The sequence below is a fragment of the Mytilus trossulus genome, chromosome 12 (assembly GCF_036588685.1).
Source record: "Mytilus trossulus isolate FHL-02 chromosome 12, PNRI_Mtr1.1.1.hap1, whole genome shotgun sequence".
NCBI lineage: Eukaryota > Metazoa > Mollusca > Bivalvia > Mytilida > Mytilidae > Mytilus > Mytilus trossulus.
Window position 1 is genome coordinate 39,261,101 of NC_086384.1, and position 18,817 is coordinate 39,279,917.

At 32.0% G+C, this 18,817-nt stretch overlaps 1 protein-coding gene across 2 annotated transcripts in view; it reads left to right on the plus strand.

Moving 5' to 3' along the window:
• The first annotated feature begins 255 nt into the window (after window positions 1–255).
• Window positions 256–18,817, plus strand: part of LOC134692041 (neprilysin-4-like) — a 43,502-nt gene continuing 24,940 nt past the window's right edge. The window contains exons 1-7 of one of the 2 annotated variants that reach the window (XM_063552396.1): window positions 256–544; window positions 13,739–13,890; window positions 15,568–15,600; window positions 15,957–16,118; window positions 16,625–16,708; window positions 17,436–17,650; window positions 18,079–18,258. In XM_063552396.1, coding sequence (XP_063408466.1) covers window positions 13,746–13,890; window positions 15,568–15,600; window positions 15,957–16,118; window positions 16,625–16,708; window positions 17,436–17,650; window positions 18,079–18,258 — 819 coding nt within the window. In that variant the 5' untranslated portion in view covers window positions 256–544; window positions 13,739–13,745. The remainder of the gene's footprint in view (window positions 545–13,738; window positions 13,891–15,567; window positions 15,601–15,956; window positions 16,119–16,624; window positions 16,709–17,435; window positions 17,651–18,078; window positions 18,259–18,817) is intronic. The other variant, XM_063552397.1, reaches the window with a different exon arrangement.

Genomic DNA, 18,817 nt, shown 5'->3' on the forward strand with positions numbered 1-18,817 from the left:
TGACGTATGGGGTTTACTGGCGTCGAAAATGACTGTGCCAATTCAGGAATATGACAGTTCTTGTCCATTCGTTTGTGATGTTATATTTTGTCGTTTGATTTTACTATGGGATTATGGCCTTTCCAATTGGATTTTCCTCTGAGTTCGGTATTTTTGTGATTTTACTTAATACGTACATGTTTTTAATTTGAGGTTGAATTTCAATTGTTTTGTTGACTACTTATAGCTCTTTCTATTTCATAACATACAAACATACCATACAATCAACAACTCAGTTACTATCAAATAAATCATTCAATTGACACTAAGCAATGTGGTAATAGAAATGATAAGCGATCCAAACGAGCTGTAAGAGTAATTAATGAAGCACCATGCATACTAAAGAACGCGAGAAAAGGTGTCAAACTTAACATAACAAGCACAACTGATAAAAATTATCAGAAACTGTATCACGAAGATACCGTTGCAATCTGTTTACTATTTGTAAGTAATTAGAAATGTTTAGGACGATTTAAAATAAAGCGGATCATATTGTAGTACGCAGGTAGGACATTGTTTTAACGTTTTAATTTGTATTCAACACCAAGATGAAATAAGAAGATAAATTATGCATTTTAACTAAAAATATGTGAAAGTTTTGTACATTTTTAATTATTTTGATTTATTAAACACTAAATGCACGAGCAACACACAAGGTTGTGTTTAGTAATTTTGCTTAAATAATTTTCGAATGCTTATATTAAGTTAATATTGGTTTACTTTCAAAGGAGATTTCAAATCCAATATATAGTACAATGTAATTCAAATTAAAGGGGCCCATATGATGGAAACATTAATATTTCTTATATTATTTTTCATCATGTGTATATGCATATTGTATTATGCAGTTACATCTATATGAGTAAATGCAAACAAGTCGTAGAAAAAAATCATACTTAGTCTAGTAATGGACTAAAAAAGAACAAGCATACGACTTTGATCTTCTCACCCTCTATTTGGTGTGCGGTTGGTGTTGCTCAGTATTAATTTTTCTATATAATTATTGTGTTAGGTGCACATTTACTTTTTCCAATTTGGTAGTTTTTCGTTTTTGCCATGGCATTGTCAGTTTTTTTTTTTCTTACAAGTTTGCTTGGACAATTTTTCATAAAGATAAAAAGGTAAAGTTTATAGATATAGGAAGATGTGTTGTAAGTGCCAATGAAACAACTCTCCATACAAATTACAATCTAAAAAATCCTGTTTGTTGAAGAAAACTTCAAAATTTCAAACAAATCAAAATTTCATAAAAGTGGGACGAAAAATTTCAGAGCGACAGTCAAACTCATAAATCGAAAATAAACTGACAACGCCATGGCTAAAGATGAAAAAGACAAACAGACATACAAGTACAGTACATATGACACAACAACATAGAAAACTACTGAATAAGCAACACAAACCCTACACAAAACTAGGGGTGATCTCAGGTGCGGTCTTTGTGTTTGCGGTGATTAATCATTTTATCTTCAACCAGATACTTGCAATTGGAACTACGAAATAACATGTTTTTAAAAGTAAGAAATTTCAAAATGGGAACTGAGTATGTCTGGCGTTTTCAGACTGGAAAAAGTTAATTTTTTACTGATTAATTTCAAGTATAATATATGAAAGACGCAAATGTCTAATGAAAACGATATTTTTGTTTTTAAAAGTATCATGATGCCTCACTAATAACCCCACAATAATGTCAATCCGGGAAGGACGTAACAGGTAATATTAGCCATTGCTGTGATGGAGATTAATATTCATCAATGTGGGTTTTTTTTTTTAAATATTTCTTTTACCGTTTTTAGTTCCAACTTTGCGGGTGCGAGTGCTGACTAAGTAGTAGCGGCATTAGCATGCTCTTTTTCGAAATCTAAAGGATGTCGTTTACGTGCAAGAGGTGTGGCTCTCTTTTAGCACATGTCAGTCATTTATCGTCCCCTTCCGATGGACTACAATCGTTTCCTCAAGACCATACTTTCAAATGGTGTCCTTTTCAAGTTGATTTGACATTGGCTTTCGTTTACTGATTTCAAACTAAGAGTACGAGGTTCTAAATGTCACACCTACAGTTTTTTCATTTATGAATCATGGTCAATTATTTTGAAATTTATTATATATAGATATAGGAAGATGTGGTATGAGTGCCAATGAGACAACACTCAATTCAAGTAACAAGTTATAAAAGTAAACCATGATTATAGGTCAATGTACGGCCTTCAACATGAAGTCTTGGCTCACAACAAACAACAAGTTATAAAGGGCCCCAACAATTACTAGTGTAAAACCATTCGAACGGGAAAACCAACGGTCTAATCTATATAAAAACATGCCTGGATTCTTTATTAAACTAATTTAAAAATGGGAGCGGTTTTAAACAACCTTGACTACACACGATTGTCTTTCACGGTCGCTTTAACTAAAGCATGTAAAATAAGTGAAACTATATGTCTTCCAAGAATTTAAATCAAAATACAAGTCTTTCATTTAACTTTTTGTTTTTTTATGGTTAAATCGTTGATACATGTTTAATCCGTTACAAAATATATGAACACTTAAATTCTGCTAGAAAATTGAAAAAATTGGGCGATCGAGAATCATAAGCTCAATAAAAACAGACATCATTATGGCCAAAACATAAAATCTGACGAAAGGAAATACAACTATTACGGCATTACACGCAAACTCAATTGAATGTGATTGAATGATAATTTAGTCTTAGATACATGATTTTTGTATTAGTTATCAGTATCTGCGAGTACTCTCAGATCTGTACTTAGTGTCTTTTTGATGTTGGGATGTAAAAGTACAAGACCTCTGACATCCACTTGTATTTGTAGTATTTGTTTTTTTTATCATATCAGTGTTTAGTTTGCTTTAATTTACTGCATGATAACAAAATCAATATTTAATTATTTATATCTATAAAAACAATACTCAATGATCGCATTACAGTGTCCAATTTGTAACAATTTAGAATCAGTTAATTTAAAGGATCGATAAGTTACCATGTGCCTGTCCAAAGTCGGGAGCCTTTAATTCAGTGGTTGTCGTTTGTTTCTGTGTTACACATTTGTTTTTCGTTGGGTTTTTTTTCATACATTAGGCCGTTCTCGTTTTAATTGTTTTATACGTTGTCATGTCGGGGCCTTTAATAGCTGACTATGCGGTATAGGCTTTGCTCATTGTTTAAGGCCATACGGTGACATAGTTGTTAACTTCTGTGTCATTTGGTCTCTTGAGGTCAGTTGTCTCATTGGCAAGCATTCCACGTCTCTTTTTTATATATCAAGGCTGCGTGCTAAAAACGAACTTCACCCAAAACTTGCTGTACTTGCAGGAACGGTAAGCATTCCTTGTACAAGATGTTGCAATTATTGTGCAATTGCTCGAGTAAGTGAAATTTTGGTGAAACGTACGGTTACCCAAAACTTTGAAACGAGTACAAAACATATCATTAATGTGCTGTCAAATTGTTACTTTAAACACAAAAGTCATAATCATTAAACTCAACAACTGAAAAGTCAAAGAGACCTCCTGTACAACAGCAAATAGATGTTTCTTAAAAAAAAAGAAGTAATAAAATATGATAAATGGGTAAACGAAGAAAACGTTTCTAAAAATACAATAAGTTATGTAACAAATAGATTAATATTTGTACTTTCCAATTATAAAAACATCATTTACTATTCAAAATAGTAACAACTTACAAATGAGAGTTTAAAGTTGTCTAAAATAATTAATTCAAGAAACACGTCAGCCGTCACAAGGAGTAATTTAGTTTTGACGGCTCAAATTTATCAATAAGGCACTGGCATTCATCTTTTTTCTGCATGGGGTACTTTTATCTAAAGATAATATTTTTGATTCCAAATGTCTTGAACAAATATAATTGTTTCAGAAGGGAGATTTAAATCTATGGTGTGTTTCATTTGAATATTGGAGGAAAAAAATCATATCATATATTCTTATTCCTCTTGATTATCAAATAAAATATTTTGCTGTCGGTTAAAATTGAAAACAAATGAACACACGAACATACACACACACTCAAACAAGATGAATGGACGAAGCCACACTCCAGAAACATCAGTGGCGGATCAAGAGAGAGGGTTCCGGGGATTGTTACCCCCTCATTTTTGGACGATCAATTCATTTGATTGGGGACATATAGTTGCCCCCCTTTTTTCTCTTGGGTTTAGACCCCCCCCCCCCCCTTTTGACAAATGGTTGGATCTGCATACATCTGTATATTGAGTTTAATTGATCTTTCTATGAAAAGTGCACTTTGTGTTCACGATGAATAGATGGAATATCAAATGGTTGCTGTTTTCTCAATATTCAGTGGTAAATATTTCATGTATTTTCATGATCATATTAACAAGTAATGCAATAGGTTCTAGTAAGTGTTTATTTCAAACTGCTTTTGACTGACTTATTTGAAATGGGATAATCATTTTTTTTGTATTAGAACATAAATTGGCATTGCAAAATAAACCACCGTGGACACTTTAAAGAGTTGTTGAAATGGTTTTGAGACGAACAGAGAGTATTGCGCTCACCCTTCCCGAGGCTACGGATTTCGTTTTACGTTAAACAAACATTGGCTGCATATCTATACATTTCGTTTTATCAAACAAATACCCTATTCAACTTTGGCTTTTATTGCCGGACTGATGATTTCCAGTGGTTGTTCAAAATCTATACTCCAATCAATTATTGGGTTTTGGCATTTTTAAACGAAAAACTTCTTGGATTCGTATACAGTAATACTATGATGTTGTCGTCGTCGTCGTCTGCGTCCGGACACACATTTGCTTTCCGTACAATAACTTTAGTTTAAGTTGATGGATCTCAATGAAATTTTACAAGAAGGTTCAATACCACAAATGAAGAGTTGGGATTGATTTTGGGGATTATGGTACCAACAGCTTATAGTATAAAGGGTTCAAAACTTTTCCAAACATCTTTTTTTGTAGTTTCATGACAATCACTTGTGTGTTAGTGTCTGGATATCTCTAAAATAGTACCACAAGGTTCAATATCATAAAATGGAGGCTGGGACTTAAGTTGGGGATAATTGTCCCTGACATACAGGAATTAGGGACAAAAAAGGGACAAGCATTTATTTTTTTGTTTCCAGACAATTACTTTTGTCTAAAATTGTACTTTACGGTTCCATATCACAAATGGAAGGCTGCGATTGAGTATTGGGTTATTTCTTCAAGGGAGGGGGGGTTCATATTTTCTTTCTTCAAAATTTTTTAAATTGTTTATTTTTTTAAAAGTTTCGAGAAGAAATCTTCAATTGTACAGATTTACGCAATAGATTTTTAAGATATTTGCCCATCAGTTTTTGTAGGTCAGAAACCTATATAATGTCAAAAATGTAATCACAATTCAAATTTAGACAGTATCAAGCTTGAATATTGTGTCCAAACTTGCCCCGACCAACTGTCTAGGGTCAACCTCTACGGTCCTATCAGGCTGCACTCAGCGAAGTATTTCATTTACTATTATATTTATAAATGAACAAGAAATTATGGTGAAGATACATTTATACGATACAAAATTTGCAGCTACAAAAAAATGAGGGTATCTTTAAAATTCTATTTATAATTTTCATCTTTCATGTACAACGTATGATTAAGTTGATTAAAGCATATGATTAGATTTTCACCAAGAAAAAGCGGCAAATCGGTCAATTAAAATTGCACATAATAACACAAAAATGTAAAAGCAATAAAAAAATAAATCTTTTAAATCAGTTAAAGTGACAAAAGTAATTGTTCTGAAAATTCAAAGCGAGGATAATTTGATAACTTTTGAATATTGTATATGCTTCATTAACGTTAAAATGCATACCTTTGATCATTGCTTACATCCATTTGTGAAATTTGATGGATAGTTGTATCATTGCCAATCATACCACACTTTCTAATTTTTATATTGAAAGATCTTTACGTTCCGAGTACCAAAATCCCACTCCTTCGTTTGATGGGATTTATAACAAAAACTACTCTTCTTTGCGTTTGCTTTTCTAGATATTGAGTTTTCTTCTTATTTTTTTATCTTTCACAAACAATACAGCATTAATGATAATTTTTTGGTTAAGTGTGTATGGAATCAGTTTATATAACAGTTACATTGTAGATGACTATTCTATTTTCATGAGGGAAGGAGGAATTTTAAAATGAATATTCTGCTCTTATAGTGCAGAAACGAAATGAACCATGCATAAGACGGGATTCAAGTTGGGATTTTATGACACAAATTAAAATGCAAGAGACAATTGTGTTCAAAACTGGAAACCGCGGGAAAATAAGCATGCGTAGCAACCTTACCTGCCAACTGTCACTATTTGCGGGGGATTTTCACGATGGGGCTTCCAAATTCAAATTTTGAAAGAGCAATTTTGTCAAAAATTTAAGCAAACCAATTAATTTTACAATGACTTTAGGCTTATAAAAGTATGAAAAAGCCAAGAAAACAACATTAAAATGTATTTGAAGGCCCCCTTTAAGGATTTTTAGGACTATGACAGCCATCTTGAACGCAAAACCCTTCATGGGCATTTTGAAAAATTGGCAGGTATTATTGCAACAGACGAGAGAGTATAATAGTCAATCCAAAAAACATCTCCTGTCTCCCGCCAACATATTTGTTATAAATTACTTCATACATAGAATACAAAATTTGAAAGAAATGTATTGAAATTATATAAATTTCAACACAACCGTTTAGGTATTAACTTTCTGCAGTAATAACCATTATAAAGTAGATGTTTACTGTTCATTTGAATTGTCAAAGGGTTACTATTATATATGCATTTGAGATTTGATAAATTAAATTAAAAAAATTAAAGTGTCAAAATTAATGTTCCAGAACTTTTTGTTTTTATTCTAGCCCCAACTTTTCCAATGATATGTTGTATCAGTCATGTTTACAAACGAACACAATACAATTTAAGGTATTTGTCAACAGCAGCTGTTTCATGACTATTTTACATTACGTAAAAATGATGTAATTGTTATCTTGCTTGTTTTTCTCGTAAATACCACATCGTTGACATTTTTGACGTCGGCTACAATTACGTGTCAAATGTAGAATTCTGCGTCATTTACATTGTGTTCTCAGTTTTTGACCTACAGTCTTGGTTTACTTATAACTTTCCACATTCACAATTCCATAAGTACATGTGAACGTAATATACCAAAATACATGATACAAGTCAAGATTATTTAGGCAGTTTATCACGTCTGGAGACAACTTCCAAGCTTCCAAGTTGGACTGTATTTAAAAGACACAGACACCAATTTCCATTATACTTATATTTCCACAATACATATTACACGATTTAATGAAAAGTGAAAAACATTAAAAGCCTCCCCAGTTTTTCTCCAAAGTATTTGAGATTAAAATTGATCGTTACTAAGTTATATTGAATAAATATGTATTTCTCTTAGGTTTTTTTCGTGAAAAGAGTCACTGTATTGCAAATACGTAGACATCATATTCCCAAATTACGTCATATACCATAATCTATGAAACAATACGGAAATAATTGGGAATATCAAAAAGTTAAGGAGCTTTATAGTAAATTCGCATGCACTATTAAGAAATACGCCATTCGGCATCACCTATGAGACCATGCACGAATAAATTGGAGCTTTAAAAAAACCGCAGACACAATACCCGATTGCCCCATACAGTCACCATACCCCCATGAGACTGATCACAATGAATAAGGAAATTTTCACTATTCAATAGATGCATGTGTACAAAAACTTAACCCAAGTCAAATGTAAATATAGTCAGCTAGTCTCTGCTTTTAAACATAAAAATTTATTTGACCTGAGAGACGGTGCTACATGTATTACATTTGTTGACGTATTTCTTATAGTTATACATATTCGTAGTCAATAAGACGTGGAACTACAAGATCGGCTTGTTTAGACTGATTTGTTGACGTATTTCTTATAGTTATACATATTTGTAGTCAATACGAGTATGGACCACGAGATCGGCTTGTTTAGACTGATTTCGCAGTAAAGATATAACACTATTAGAAATAAACGCTAGAGTAACAGCCTTGTAGCCAGTACTGACATGAAAATACAGATGTTTTGTGTTATTAAAATTTGCTGTTAAAAAATGTTAAAAATTATTATAAATTCATGAATGTATCTCCCTCGTGCAAAGCTCTGATTCCTTTCACGGATTTGGCTTTACTTTTTTGGACCTTTCGGATTATAGCTCTTCATCTTTTATATAAGATTTGGATTTCAAGCATTTTGGCCACGAGCATCACTGAAGAGACATGTATTGTCGAAATGCGCATCTGGTGTAGGAAAATTGGTACCGTTAATTGTATTTAGTTATATTCTAAAACAAACAAATCAACTATTTTCTGTGGTATGAAATAAAACTTCTAAAAGCAAATAGCATTGTAATTTATGATAAATATTTCTAGAATCTGAGATTAATTTATCTTATCGCAGAAATATCAATATTTTTAGATGCTGCTAACAGCTGAAGATAAACCCGTAACAATACCTCATAAATTAAGAAAAATAATTACTAGTATCATTTTGATGTTCATTTCACGTCATTTTTTATGAATATGGTAATTAGCCAGGTGGGACGAAACTCGTAAAAGTCATCATATAATATCTGCTTATGATTACCTACTAAACGTATATCAAAGTGCCAGAAATTAATTCGGCAGGCATTATTACCGTAGCGCTGTATTTCTGCCAAGAGTTTATAATATTATGAATTAGAAGTTCAATCGTTTGTGTAATATAGACACCTTGTTTAAGGGACCAGCTGAGGCCTACTTCCGGTTGCAGGATTGTTTTCGCTGCATTTAAGACCCATTGGTTCTTTGGTTGGCAACCAAAGAACCAATGAACTTGGTTTGTTGTCTCTTTGACATATTAATCACCAATTTCATTCTCAATTTTATTTTTCATATTACATTTTTGTACCGACGTTGAACTCTGAGTCAGGAAAATATTTGTTACACTGGTATCTATACTCATTTAGTGAACTTTCTGGTACTCCGGCGGTCTAATTAGAGCAAATACAAGAAGTAAAAATTGAGTTTACAATTGGTGCAAATTTATTTGGGGGGGGGGGGGGGGGGAGGGATTCTATTTTCCGATTAATTTGTTTTCCGATAATTTTGTCGTTTTGAAGAACAAAAAAATCATTCAACAGTTATAGTATTCCTTCAAAAATTGAAAATTTGCAACCTAGTAGTGACGGTACATTTTATTTGATCCATATTGGCTGAAGTTAGTACGCATATGTCGTTGATTTGTTGTCTCAATGCCTTTTTACTCAATGACATGTTATTAACAAAGATTATATAAATTTCGAATACACATTGTATGACATGTGTGGAGAAAGCCTAGTCTATAGCACATAATCTAAAATCTAAAAAAAAATTGGTATTAGAAATATGTTCCATTCGGTAATATTAACCTACGATGGATGTCACATGTGGAGCACCTGATATTACCCCATTTATTTATGGGGTTCGTGATCCATTGTCTTTAGTTTTCTAAGTCGTAATTTTGAGATTTTTATTTGTCTTTGGTATATATCAAATCTTATGATAAACCGATCTCTCATCGCTCCCGTTTTCTGATTTGTCGCGTGTAGTGCGGTGACTGAAGGTAGATTTTTTTTAATTTAATCTCCCCACCGAACACACACCTATATAATATATCATTGGAAAGAGGAAATCGTTTACTATAATAATATGCCTGTCGTCAGGACTTGGTATGGTCACAATTTTTTTTAAATTGAGGTCAAAGGTCATATGTAAAAATCGGTGAAAATTTGGGAGGGTTTCAATTTTGACATTTTTTTCTATTTCTAAACTCTACATAAATACAAACGATACTGTTTTGGCTTTATTAATGTTTGTTATTATACATAAACCTTAATCATTAAGATTTATTTTATCAAAAAAATCCTAAAACGACGTTTTATAAACAAAACTTCAAAAATTAAGTTTTCAACCTATAAAATGTTTAGAGCACCTTAACCTTTTGAAAAATTTCAATTTCAGGTAAAAATCAAGTGCCATGCAGGACAATACTTTAAAATTATTTTTTAAACTATCATATTGGGTAAGGTATCAAATCAAAGCAATAGAAGACTACAGTCAAATATGACCTCAAATTGCAATTGAATTGCGGATACTTCAGGTTTTATTCTAGACTATTCGTTGCTTTTGGGTTTTTTTCTCACTATTTTTACTGCTTCCATATAGTTTTATCTGTTGTTGCGTATTTTACTCTGGTTAATATCTATTACAATATAAGTTTTGTACCTATATCCCCCCTTTTTTTCCTTGCAACGTACCACAAACTTCAAAAGTATTCCATATAAAAAAAGAAGATGTGATATGATTGCAAATGAGGCAACCCTCCAAATGAGACATTAATTACCAATACGTCCAGTACGGGCTTCAACAATGAGTAAAATTTATACATAGTCTTCAATTCACGAAATGAATATTGTAAAACAAACGAAAAATCTCTCGACCTGATTGATGTACAAAATGAAAAGGAAACAAAAAAATATAGTATATAGAAACATACGACAAACACTGCATTACCGTCTCGTGACTTGAAACAGACACAAACAGAATGTGGCGGGGTTTGTCTTTTTTAAGGGCACGACAACACTCCCCAAACCCGGGGGCTGGGACCGTGTGTTTCAGTTCAACAAGCTCTGTACCTAATCAACCGTTATCTCCATCTTCATTTTCACCAACCGTCACAAGACATGTTTTTAATATTTCTATACATTTCACTCATGGCCACAGGTATGCACATGAAAGGTTCTGCTCAAAGCAAACACATTATTTTGAGTTTTTCTTTACAAGTACAGACAAGGTATTGTAGGAAGTCCGAAGACATTTGTTCCCAAAGAAATACCAGCTTCAAACCATCCCTTTCAATTCATCCAACTTTGAAGATTTAACAGAGATCTAAAATGGGGTTAAGATGACATCCATATGCTTGTCTGCAAAGATGATGGGGAAACATTATGCATGAGACATACACACTATCTTGAATTCGCTCAATTTCATGGTTGGCAACACATTAGATGTAGTGTCGCACTGCACTTTAAGAAGCATAAAATCCATTGGCATTCAATATTTCAACAAGGTGTTTCGAACCAAAATCATGGTACATTTGTAAAGCCAATCCTAAATGAAAAGGAGTAAAAAAAAATGGTCACACAAACGGTTGACCCAACAATTGCTTAAGCAATTACGCAATTTATGTGATGCCATTTCCCGAGACTAGTCTTGGCAATGCAGTTTCATCGAGTTACCATAAAATGAATTGCAATAAAGACGAAGGCATTGACTGAATTGAAGAAGAAAAAGACAATTCATCCGAAGTTGGGTATACTTCTGTAGAGTTTGTAGAGCTGTCTTTTCTATTGTATACTTGCAGTGGAATGACATATCTGTCCGTTATTTGTGTCTATTACATTTGACATAAAAATTTTGTGTTCAGTTTTCAATCGACTAACAGCTGATATGGCATCTCAAATAGTTATTTTGCTACAAAATATTGTTATATTTGCCTTGAACTTGTTGAAGTTGTTTGAAATCAATGAGTTAAGACTGCATTTTAAGTAGAATATTTTAAATTAGAATCAGCTGGAAGAAAAGATCTACTACTAAGTAGTATATTTATCTAATAACGGTGTCATGAGGAATTACCATTACATCGTTGTCAATTGCCAAAATAAAATTAGTAAAAGCAGTATCGTGATCTGAGATATCTGCTTTTTTTTCGTTTTTAGCAAATAATTTGTAATGCAACCAAAATGACAGAGTGCTGAAGAAGTTTAAAAGATGGACGGGAAACTATTTCAACTTTAACTTTATCTGACACGGTTAAAACATTCTTAATACGCTCATCTGATTCAAACTTGAGTAGTTTTTTATCTTTCTAAAATGTTTTGTTGCAACAAAATATACAAGCGCTCCAGTTGAACGACTGCATTCTAGAACGCGTACACATACCCGAAACTGAGGGACAACAGTCCGATAATTGTATGTCGTCATTAAATATCAGATTAGAAGCTTACTAAAAGGGAGGACAAATATGTTTACTTGTGTAACTTTTGAAGCATGAACAATGATACACAGCCTGCACGGAGTTCTGTAAATTAACAGCTTTCGCATGAAACAGTTTGATGTTCACCTCATCTAATCTTGTATTCAATACAGATACAAAAATCGACTTTCCTATACTGGGAAATTGACTCAAAATTTCAGTCCATTTTTTTCTTTTCTTTGCAAATTAAGCACTGCATAAAATTTAACAACTTTTGTCTTTTCTTTGGACTTAATGGAGCAAGTTGAAACATACTTGACATATCACGGAATATTTACTGAAACTATCCGTCAATTATTTTGATTTTACAATTAGACTTTACAAAGTATATTTAATGTTTTATAACAAAAAAACAGAGAATATAAACACATACAAACAAAGAATTTAGCATATACCAGTGCAAATATGTGTATATACTAGAGAAGAGGTAGTAATATCATATATCAGTTGAGAGCAAATTATTGACTAATATACAAAATGTGACGGAAGGCAAGTGATTAAGTTCCGTGTTGAAATTGAAGTTTTTTATTCCATTCTTTTTCCATTGATTTCTTAAGTTTTTTTTCATATTTTGGTTCCGAAATTTTTATCACTGATTAGTTTTATGAAATACTATTTGCTAAAAATATAATGGAATAATTTGTATTGCTACTATGAAGAAGAAACTAAAGTTTGTGTCTGAATTTGAAATTAAAAATACCTCAATTTTTAACAGTCTTAACTTCGCAAATTTTATAGAGTACAAGAAAATGAAATACTAAATAGAATATTTCGATATATGAAAATAGCTTCAGGAAAAACTAATTCAGTTAAATGTAAGTGAACATACACATTTTTTCATTTTGAAAAAGGGGGGTTGAAACTCTCCAATATACTACTAGTCATTAAAACGACTTTTTAGAAAAATGTGACCGTACGAAATTCTGACGACAGGGCAAAAACTTAAGAAGACATATTTGTCTTTAAGTTAAGACCATTTTTAGCCGTGTGTTATTTGGGGAGATTAAACTCGCGATCTAGACGACTTTTTACACTTCTGTCACCGCACTAGTGGGAGCTCGTCGTATCAGAAAACTGATGCGATGAGAGATCGGTTTTTAATTAGAATTTGGTATACTGTGGATTCATTTATTTTCGTGGGTACCAATTTTCGTTGATTGATGAAAACTTGCATATTTGTGGATATGTAAATTCGTTGTTCTTGCAAATTCTGCATACATTTCTTGAGAAAATCAGTATTTCGTTGAACATTTAAATTCGTGGTTCCCCTGTACCCACGAAATCCACGAAAATTGGTATCCAACGAATATTAATGAATCCACAGTATATCATAGTTTTTTTTGCATTTTGGCTGTCATTGCATTGTTTGTTTGTTTTCAACAATTGCGTTTGAATATCGATTGATATATTTCGCCTCTCTTTCTTAAATAATACATAACAAAAATTTCGCTCTAAAATAAAGGGTGAATAAAGAACAGTAAAATGATATTTGTTTGTAACATCGAATTGTAGTATAAAAAGGTCTAGAACATATTATCTTTTCTTACTTTTTTCAGGATTGAAATGGAAGAAAATCAATGCGTAAAACGATCTACAGCCGAGAAGATTCTGTGTATTTTATTTACTGTTTTGCTGTGTGTTACATTTGTTTTGATAGGAATTGTCATTTTCTTTGCAACAAATAGAGCAGATCACAACGAGGCGACAAGTAAGCATAGGTTTTTTTTTTTAAATAAATAAATTTATTTATTTTGAAATTATTTCACTGCAAAACTTTATCAAAGACGTTCTTTTAAAAAAATTCTGAATTAAACAGTATCAAAGTTTTATTTATACACTTATAAAAAATTACTTTATGTACATTGTATATATCCAAATCGTTCTTACATAAAATTATCTATGCATGACGTTTAGTTCTGCAACATAGCATTTTTATAAATATTTTAAGGAAACAAGTAATCATACCTTTATTGTATGTACTCTTTGAAGTGATGTTTTTCCAATATAATGGTATTACTGATATAACTATGTGTTTTATCATGCAATCCAACATGCACAATGGGTTAACAAAAAGACAAGTGAGTGGAATGAAGTAATGTGTTCTTGCAGCGTATAGATTGTAAACTGGTAAACGACCGTTTAAAAAACAATGACTTATATACAGAATCTATGACCATTTTTAATTCGATGAATATGACGTTTGTTTTGTAAGAATGTTAGCTACTCTGTTTCAAAATAACGAGCTTTTTAAAAGACTGTTTTAAATTAATCGTATACAAATAAATAAACAAAAAAGCCGAAAAAAATGAAGGATTCGTGCGCTTAAAAACCTTTAAAAAAAAGGTGTAACATCAAGTCCATACATTTATAATTTCAGGGAATTGTTTTCTTTCTTAAGGGAAGTTTTGAAATTGCGGTACTGTTTTCATGTCATTAAAGATTGTGGACTAAAAATGGTTGCACTCATAGGATCTTTAATTTCATTGTCTTTCTAAAACCGGTTATTGGCATTTTACAGGTTATGTTCTTCTCATATAATTGAGAATGTTATGATACTTAACTTCCTACAGTTGGAATACGGTCGATTTCCTTTCATCTGTTGGTCAGTTGGGATATTGAGCTTGCATGTCAGCAACTGATATTGTCCTTTGTAAATTTATGCTGATCTTTGTCAACTTGTCATTTAGAAAAAAATATATTTATAGATTTAGAAATTAGTGTATGTATTTTGTTTGTAGAACCCTGTTCTGTCGTTGATGGAAGATGCTTGTTGTTATTTTGCGATTTAAATGTTACTAGTTTACTATTGATTTATTTATGCGTTGCTCTGTGCTGGGTGATTTTGTGTTTGTTTGAACATTATTCCTGTCACGTAGTACTGACACTTTAACGACATTTTTTAACATTGTAATATAATCGCGAGTTTTGGTTAGCCGTAAAACCAGGTTAAACCAAGTACCATTTTTTTCTTGAAATAGCTCATACAAAAACAGGAATATGGCATATTATGTCAAATAGTCCGATTCTATGCACGATGGGTTAACAAAAAGACGTGTAAATGAAATGAGGTTCATATAAAGTGTTTTGTAGCATATAATAGATTGAAAACTGATGAACGACCATTTAAAAAAATCATGTATATATCCGGAATCTAAGACCTTTTTTTCATTTAATGAAAATGACGTTTTTTGATTGAGAATGTTCGCTACTCTGTTTCAAAATAACAAGCTATTTAAAGGACTGTAATAAATTGATAGAATATAAATAAATAGACAAAAATAGCAGGAAAAATGAAGGATCCGTGCGCTTAAAAAACTTTTAAAAAAACAACAAAAAAAAAAAAAAAAAAAGGTGTAACATCAAATCCATACATTTATAATTTCAGGTATTTGTACCACTGCTGCCTGCGCAAAAGCGGGTAAGTTGTATGTATGTAAAAAACATTTATAAATTAAATTACTTAGGATATTTTCTGATAAAAAGACCTTTATTTGTTCCACAGGTCCCGCGCATTTATTGATGATATAATGACACTACAAAGCGTGTTTTCTTTTTGAAGGGAAGTTTTAATTTGAAATTGCAAAGCAGACGTAAACTGAAACACTCACAATTGCGATACTATTGTCAAGTCATTGAAGATTGTGGACTAAAAATGATTTCACACAGGATCTTTGCATTCTCTTTCTACAACCGGTTGTTGGCATTTTACATTGTGAATCCGGTTTTTTTAAATTTAAACTAAAAAATATTGTGTATGAATTATTTAACTTACAGCTTCGAGGATACTAACTGCAGCCGACTTTTCTGTAAAGCCATGTGACAATTTTTACGAGTTTGCCTGTGGTAAATGGATGGAGAGGAATATTGTACCGGAAGATAAATCTTACCATGCTACCTTCACAATACTGCGGGATGAAGTTCAAATTATTATTAAAGGTTAATGTTTATAAAAGAAAATATATGAAAGGGGATGTGAGTGGGGGTAACAAAATTGAAAATAATGTATATCAAAATAATTGAGAAAAATGTGCCAAAAATAAAGAAAGAGACTAATACGGTGCTAAAATATAAAGAATTATACATTACTATGAACATATAAAAACATGGTTTCATGGGTTAAAAAATGAATTTATCCTCGTCTCATGGGTTTTCGTACTATTAAGAATGTAATTAAAGGACGTCGTCACAATTTCTATTGAAAAAAAACATGCATATTACGATTTCAAATGGCGAACGAAAATATCTGATCTGACCAGACATAAATGATACTTCCACCAGCACTCACACCCTCACTATCAATATAACCTGTTTTCATCAATATAACCTGTTCATTGGTTTATTTCTATCTTGGAATAGGTTATCCAATTTTCGAAAAATAAACTTGAACTATGTTGTTTTAAGAAAATTACAAAACAATCAATTTATTTTTCAATTCGTTTTAGGATTACTTGAGAACAACAGAACAGAAGATGATATAGAATCGGTTTCCAAGGCAATAAATCTGTACAAGTCTTGTATGAATACAGGTAGGAATATTATTACTATTCCTGTCTGAAAACAGATAAGAATATCAATATCAGTCCTTAATGCGCACATAGGAATATCACTATCTCTCTCCTATAAGTATCAATACAGGTAGGGATATCAATACCATTCTTGTATGAACTCATGTAGGAATATCAATACCTGTCTTGTATGAACTCATGTAGGAATATTATTACTATTCCTGTCTGAAAACAGATAAGAATATCAATATCAGTCCTTAATGCGCACATAGGAATATCAATATCTCTCTCCTATAAGTATCAATACAGGTAGGAATAGCAATACCATTCTTGTATGTACACAGGTTAGAATATCAATACCTGTCTTGTATGTACACAGGTTGGAATAATCAAAAGCATTATTGTATGAGTACAGATATACATATCAATACCATTCCTGTATGAACAAAGCTAGAAATATCAATAGCAGTCTTGGATGAGCACAGGAAGGAATATCAATACCTGTCTTGTATGAATACAAATAGAAATAGCAATACCAGTGTTTCATGAATACAAGTAGGAATATAGAAATCAATTGTGTATGAAAACATATCAAAATTCTTGTCTTCTCCTCCTTAGGTATTTAGAGAACGTTCGTTTGGTTTTGCGACTGGTCATGGTAAAAAATCGGTAAAAAATATCTCTGGTTGCAATAAGACAAAAAAAAAACAGCGGTCAATTGCTACTCATACTTTTGTGTTTTTTTCAGACTTAATAGATAAACGGGACATCTCAGTTCTATTTCCTGTGTTGGAAGAACTCGGTGGTTGGCCAGTTCTTGGAAATTCTACAGGCGGTAGACTGACATTTGATGATTATAGCCTAAATGAACTATTAGGGAGACTAATGCGATATTATAATAGTCCCCTCATTAGTATGTATGTATATCAGGATTATAAACAAACCAATAGGAATATCATTTATGTAAGTATTCAAAAATCATGAAATGATATCAATTAATTGTGTATTAATGCACTATTTCGTGTTTAACCTTTGATTGCCGAATTTGTATAAACATTTCCTAAAGACAATTTGAAACAAAAAAAATCGGTAGCCGTATAGTCTGTTTTTCACTGTACATGCTGGTTTTATTGTCTTATTCTAGATAATGGGTCATCCTGTCAGAGCATGTGAAATCATTCCGTCTTTAGTTTAATTTGTTATGTGATGTTTTTCTCGTCGTTTACCGTTTTTCGTCATTCATTTAATCACTTTTCTGCTTTTGGGAAATTCTGTTTCTTTTTTTGCTTTCTTTATTCAGTTCTATTTTCCTTTTTGTGTGTTTTTACTTTAAAACCCTTTATTGATATCACTTCAAAAACTTCCAACAGTTCTATGAATTTATATTATAGATGGACCAAGCCAGTTTACTCCTTCCGAGTAGAGATTACTACACCAAAGGAAAGGATGACATTGTTATACGAGGTCTAACAAAAGTTATCACTACATTCTGTAATCTGATTGGCTTACATACTGATGACGTACGACAAGATGTATCAGATATGATTGATTTTGAAATAGGTCTTTCCAAGGTAAAATATACTGTAGTTTGTAAGATTGTTATATTATTTTGAAATGGTGCAATGATACTTAAAATGAGATTGATAAGGGTTCTTTTTGTTTCTTCGATAACACTTTGCAGATAAATGAAAATAGTTATTTACGTTACAAGCCCTTTTCTCGGATTTTATGTTCATCCGGAACGCTCAAACCTAGACGCTTCGTTATTAATGGTGGCACGGTAGTATTTCCTGGCCCATAAGGGATAATGATAGCCTTTTTATACGACCGCAAATTTTGAAAAAAAATTCGTCGTATATTGCTATCACGTTGGCGTCGTCGTCTGCGTCGTCGTTGTCGTCGTCGTCGTCGTCGTCGTCGTCCGAATACTTTTAGTTTTCGCACTCTAACTTTAGTAAAAGTGAATAGAAATCTATGAAATTTTAACACAAGGTTTATGACCATAAAAGGAAGGTTGGTATTGATTTTGGGAGTTTTGGTCACAACATTTTAGGAATTAGGGGCCAAAAAGGGCCCAAATAAGCATTTTCTTGGTTTTCGCACTATAACTTTAGTTTAAGTTAATAGAAA